Source organism: Anser anser, assembly GCF_964211835.1.
Source record: "Anser anser genome assembly, chromosome: 13".
NCBI lineage: Eukaryota > Metazoa > Chordata > Aves > Anseriformes > Anatidae > Anser > Anser anser.
The window spans coordinates 2345024-2351386 of NC_139734.1; the positions used below are offsets into that span (position 1 = coordinate 2345024).

Below are 6363 nucleotides of genomic sequence, written 5' to 3' on the forward strand. Positions count from 1 at the left end.
ACTCTGGTTTCGTGTTAGAAGCGATATATTTATTGCTTGCCAACACAGCAGCTCCAGCGCCTCCAGCCGCCTCCCGCCCGGCCCGTCAGGCACTGCCCGCCTCCCCACTATGCGCATGCGCCGAGTCTCCGCGCGGCCCCCTGGGAGCTGTAGTCACGCCCAGCGCGGCGTTGGGTTGCCATGGAGGCGGCGCGACACGCCGTAAAGCGCGCGGCGCTTCCGGCTGGCGTGGAGGGCAGGGTCGGCACCTCGTGTGAGGCTGTGGCTGCCCGCGCCGACGCCTCCCGCCTGGCCCCGCCGCTGCCTGGCGCCCGCCGCCCACAGGATGTTCAAGAAGTAAGTGGGGCCGCGCTCGGGAAGCTGAGGGGGGCCGCCCGCGGGCCCGCCGCTCTCCGGGCCCGGCCCTGCCCGCTGCTCCGGCAGAGCCAGGCCCGGGGGGGGCGTGCCGTCAGCAAAATCTGCTCCATGAGTCCCTGGAATACCTCTGCGTGCCTGTAGGACGCCAAAGAGGTGTCTCAGAGGTGTGCACGGTGTGTAGGGGACAAAGCCAGCCTCCTGCTGGGAAAGCTTTCTCCTCCCTTAGCCGGGCGTTCCCAGGGGGATAGGTTTAGGTTTAAGCCTCGTGAAGTCCTACGCTGAAAGCTGTACAGATGTTACCCTGTTAATTCCCCTATCGATTTACAACTGTTTCTTAATAATGCCTCTCAAATATGCCACCTCTTGGGCAGCAGGTTCTGTGTTTCTGAAATGCTCTCACTTGGCAGATTTGATGAAAAGGAAAATGTATCAAACTGCATCCAGTTGAAGACTTCAGTTATTAAAGGTATTAAGAACCAGCTGATAGACCAATTTCCTGTTATTGAACCATGGCTGAACCAAATTATGCCAAAGAAAGACCCTGTCAAAATAGTACGATGGTAAGTTTCTTTCCTCTTAACCTCCACTTCCAAAGTGCTTGGGTTGCTTCATTCTTCTGTTTACTTTTCACAGCAGAAGGACATAGGGGATTCGTTTCTTATAGATAATAGTGCTTGTTATCACCAAACCAGAAAGTTTGCACGTGCTTGTTGTGCTTTTGAGGGTGTGTTGGTAGGATGCTTGCGGAAAATAAAAGTGCTGGCTAATAGTGAATGTACAGCATACTTGGTGGCTCTGGGAATTAGCTTATTGAAGGGAAACATTCATCTTTGTGAATGTGAAAGGTCAAACTTGTTTGGACAGTTCCAGTAGCATTTTTTTTTTAATATTGGGCTTCCATGTATTGTTTGGATGACTTTCCTTTTTTTTTTTTTAATTGGAGGGTAGTATATTTTTGCTAATCTTTGTGAACAGCTGGTTGGCTGCTTCTGGATCTTTAAGGGGAAGAAAGTGTGCATGGGACCAGTGTTCAAGGCATACAAGATAATATTTTTAGTTTTAAACTTTCTTGATAGTTGACTGCCTTCTCAGATGCCAAGGTAGACCAGAATGTGCAAAGTGAAATATTTAACTTAAACAAAAAAAGGGCTAAGGAGTTACTAGAACTATGTTTCTATTTTTTTTATCTTGCAGTCACGAGCATATAGAAATACTCACTGTGAATGGGGAGTTGCTGTTCTTCAGACAAAGAGAAGGGGTTTTTTACCCAACGCTAAGGTTGCTTCACAAATGTAAGTTTGCTGAGTACAGTGGAGGTGGGGAGAGGGGTGAGTGTGTGATTCAAGAGGGCTTCTGTATAAATAGGTTTAAAAAAACCCACAACCTACTACACGTTACAGAACAGATCTTTAAAATGTCCTATACCTTCCAAACTGTAATTGCATGGCCTTTGCAGGTGCCTACGTGATTTGCATTCCTCCAGAATTAATGTAATTCTATATGTTAAATAATGTAACCTCTGTTTTTTAAACAATAAATTGCATAAAGTCCCACAAAAATTCTTTACAGTGAATTCTCTAGCACATAGTCTAAACTTCTTGTTGTTAGTCCTGTTGCCCTGTCTTTGTTCTTCCAAGTCTTTCTTTAAACCCTTCTTGCTGCCTTCAAATACTTGTAGGTTCTTACTGCAAAAATAGTCTTTAATTGTGGATTTAATGATGCAATGGATGCTCGTCTCCTTTCAGTATTTAGGCTGCCTGGTTTGTACTTGTTTCAGTGTCATATCTTAAGTTATTTTTATTGCTGTTCTTACTGTTCTGCTCAATTCTGTTATGATTGGATGAGTTTAGGTGACAGTAAGTCTCAATGTTTGAAATGTTTCAAGAGGTTGTACATGCTTGAAAAATGCCTTTGAGAGCTGACGGCCTTCCTAATTTTGTCTGTCTTTGCCTTTTTCGTCTCAATAATGTTAAAGTGTTTATTTTTCACGGGAGAGATTATACATGTTATTTGGGGGATTTAACGTCCCTTAGCATGTGGGCACTTGAGCAATTGTTTTCATGGGGGAAGCTCATTAAAACTTGCTCAGTATGTGGGCTCTGTGAGTGAGCAGGAGGCTTAGGCCCAGTGTTTGATTCTGATAGTTGCAGCCTTTGTTTCTCAGAGGAAAAAATAATATATATATATATATGTATTTGATCAGGGAAAACTGTCCTCGTGTCCTTTCAGGACAGTGCTGTCTGGCAGGTGCTCTGATAATTGTTTCTCAGCCTTCCTACCCTTGCAGCACTTTAAGCATCGAATTGCCCCTTTTAAAGTGACTTGGTAATGAGCTATTCATGTTGTCATCCTCACATATTAATTGTAATGCTATATCTTTCCCCTCCTAGATCCATTTATTCTACCACATCAGCAGGTTGATAAAGGAGCCATTAAATTTGTGCTAAGTGGAGCTAATATAATGTGCCCTGGCCTGACATCTCCTGGAGCCAAGCTTTACCCTGCTGCGGTTGATACTGTTGTTGTATCCTTCTTCATCTGTGGATTACTGCTTGCTGAGTTAATTTTCTATTCATGTGTTCTCAGCTGATTGTAATTTGAATTACTCTGGAGTTGAATGGTATGGAATGGAGTAACTAGCAATCTGAAAAGACCTGCAGAGGTTCAGGTGTTATTTGGCAAGGTGAAAATTGTTCTTAATTCCTTTTACTTACCGTGATGTTCCAAACCCCCACATAATTAATTCTGCTCTGCTCCATTAGGTGGGATGCTCTACCATTAATCTGATAGGTAATTGGAGCTCCTTCATGATGTTGGAACTGTGGAAGGAGATGAGGTACAGCCTAATTTGTAACCTGCCTTCTTAATCAATTCATCTTCAGTTATAGAAGGATGTGGTCCTGTTCTCAGGGCATTTGGACAGAGGTTTAGGATCAGCTCTGCTGTAATCCGGACTTGCTCCATGCATCTGGCGAACTTCAGCATATCTGAAAGGAGGAAAGTGTGCTAATTCACTTCTGCTAATTGTATTAGTGAGCAAATACAATGCCAACCTCTGCTGCTTTTGTCGTTATTCGGAAGCTGTGGGAAAAGATGAGCAGTTGGCATTACATGTTATTGAACTTTGAAAAGGCCATGTCTGATTTCAGTGCTTATATTTTTTTCAGATTTGTCTCAATTATTCTCCACGTTGGAATCTAAAATGGCCTCATGTATAGTTGTAGCTTTGTTCTAGAAAGGGAGAGACTGTCATCTCTCTGTGCTAGGCATAAAGGAAGAAATAGAATGTAATGGTGGGAGGTCTTTTTATTTTGTAATTGCTATTTGAGGTTCATAAATACATGCTTTATGTTCCGTGCACTGTGATTCAATTGTTAAATGCAGTGTGTGATTCTGCTTATCTTCAAGAGCTAGCGCTCTACAATTACTAAAGGGGCAACAGTTCAACTAGGGAGTTTGTTGCTTTTTGAAAGGTGATTTTATGTTATTGCTTTTACTTTTCTGAAATAGTTTTAAAAAAATCCTTTTTCCTTAGTGGTAACTTGTAGGCAATAATGGCAGAGGGAAAGCAACATGCATTATGTGTGGGAGTAATGAAGATGTCAGCTGAGGACATGTAAGTGTTGTGACAATTGAAATGTAACCTGTCCCGTGTCATAATTGTTAGTTTGGAATTTAAGCACCCCTGTCATGGTTACTGAATCACTATTGTATCATATTTCTTTCAAGTATGGCGTTTATTCAAGCTGTTCTTTTGTTAATTAATATTAAAGTCGAGAGGAAGAGGAGGCAAGGAATCCCTTCCCTAGATTTTTGTTTACGAAATTAAAATAAAGTATTTACGTAAATGTGGATTTTAAGATGCACAACAGCAGTAGTGCCTCTGAATGTCACTGTTTCTTGTGCTCTGATCATACTTCTTCAAAGATCTTGCTGAACAAAGAAATATTTGTTACAGTACTTGCTGCCTGGGCTGGGCAAGAAGTGTAATTTGGATCTGTGTGGGTTGGCATCATTAAAGTGATTTTGTCTGCAGGAGTAACAGAGACTAAAGTCCTGCTGGTACTTGGCTGACCAACTGGGCATTTCCTCTGCGGCCTTCTCTTTTTCTTTGCCTTGTACCGATGTGCAGCATTCCTGCCTGATGTGCTTAGTAGCTTAGCTAAGCTGCTTGTGAAATGTGGAGGTCCATTTGGGGATAAACATCAAGTGAAAACTACTTCAGAAGAAAGAGGCAGAAAACTAAAATGGGCATTAGTTATTCCTAGCATAAATGCTAAATTATGAGGAATTAAAACACTTTGCCATTTTAAGTTGTGGCACCTGGCAGCAGCATGATCTTGCATCATACAAAGCAGCCCCTGTAAGTCTGGGCTGCTTTGGTTGCAGCCCCATCCAGCAGTAGTGTGGGTGACAAAGCTGATTCTGATGAAAACAAGCCACTTTTTCTTGTGGGGTTATTCTCATCTGGGTCATCTTCTGTACTGAGTCACTGTGCAATCATAAGGAGTAATGAGAGCATGAGGGGGAGAGGTGGCAACGTGCCCTAACGGACAGGGGTAGAATGGGACTGCTGCAGCCTGGATTTGCACCTGCTCTAGCTGGTAGGGAATTACTGCTCAGGATTATCTGTAGCGTTTTTGAGAGGTTGAGAACATGTAGGAAGAAGGGAAATGTGTAGCTATTATTTATTTAGCTAGCTAGTCCTACACCTGCAGTGATGTGCAAGCCTGGATTATTTGTATTCCTAATCCTAATTTCAAATTCAGCAGCCTTGCAGGTGAATGTCCTGTTCTTACAAGGAGCAACATAAACTGGAGAGGAAAAATTGATATTGATCTATGCAGCATGTTAGCATACTGTTTGCTGTGATACTGTTTCACAGTTTTGTTTTATTCAGTATGATTTCAGTCACTTGGTATGAGTATGATTATGATACACGATGCATTAATGCAATTAGCATAGAAGTATTTTCCTTCCTGATTACCTTTGGACAAGTTCTATAAGTAATAGAGTACTTGGTGTAAAGAGGGTAAATTATATTCTCCAGGGTAATTAAACTTTTCAGTTTTGGAATGATTAGTTTTGTCTTTTATTGTGACAAGACTGGATTTTTTTTCTATGGAATTAATCTACTGGAAAAAAGATGAACACAAATCCAGTGCAGATGTATAAAACAACCACTTTTAAGAGCTGACTTGACTCAAACTATATAGGACAGGATGTCTGTAACACGTTGCAAGTTCCACATTAATTTAGCATTTGTAGTCCTTTATTAAGTGGGTAGATGACCTGCAACTAGAAGCAAACCAGCTCACCTGTATTTGATCGTCTGTGGCATATTTGGAACCAGAGCATGTCAGGCTCTGTGTTCTTGCCTTGTTTCCTGTTACACCCCCCCACTTGTGCTACAAGGGGAAGAGTCATTTACAGCCCCTGTGCTTCTTTGATAGAGAAATGCTGCAATTCATACAACCCTTCTGGTGACTTTCTTAGGAACTGTCTCCCACAAAGAAGCAGTTAAAAATACTATCAAAGGGGTTTGACAAAATATGGGAGGCAAATATTGTCATATTATTACACATGACTCACATTGCTGAATGATAGCAAACACCGTTTCCTGTCCATATGTCGTTTATGACTTGTGGATGATAGCTTCTCCCCTTTTAATTGACAAATAGTACACTTTTTTTTTTACTTTACATATGGAGTCTAGTACTGCTCTAATCTTTAACGTAATGCTTTTGTACTCTTTTCATTCTTCAACAGTGAGAAGGTCAACAAAGGGATTGGCATCGAAAATATCCACTATTTAAATGATGGTCTTTGGCATATGAAGACATACAAGTGAAACAAACGGAACTGTGTTACTCCAAGGGAATGCACTTAGGTTAAATGTGGACTGCTTTGTAATTCCTTGTTTTTAATGTGACTGAATGTACAAGTTATTTTGTTCTGTGGCTATGCTAAAATAAATCAAATGAATGCGAAAGTACTGTTAGGCTA

The 6363-nt window shown here is 41.7% G+C and overlaps 1 protein-coding gene across 1 annotated transcript; it reads left to right on the forward strand.

The window, feature by feature from the left end:
- The first annotated feature begins 55 nt into the window (after positions 1-55).
- MCTS1 (MCTS1 re-initiation and release factor) lies at positions 56-6363 on the forward strand. The gene is made up of 6 exons (XM_083797751.1): positions 56-336; positions 765-917; positions 1552-1649; positions 2748-2881; positions 3906-3973; positions 6127-6363. Exons 1-6 carry the CDS (start codon positions 326-328, stop codon positions 6206-6208), a joined length of 546 nt encoding a protein of 181 aa, XP_083653877.1. The 5' UTR covers positions 56-325; the 3' UTR covers positions 6209-6363.

Coding starts and splice junctions, on each gene's coding strand:
- MCTS1 (XM_083797751.1), top strand. Junction 918..1,551: donor CCTGTCAAAATAGTACGATG/GTAAGTTTCTTT, acceptor TTTATCTTGCAG/TCACGAGCATATAGAAATAC. Junction 1,650..2,747: donor GCTAAGGTTGCTTCACAAAT/GTAAGTTTGCTG, acceptor TTCCCCTCCTAG/ATCCATTTATTCTACCACAT.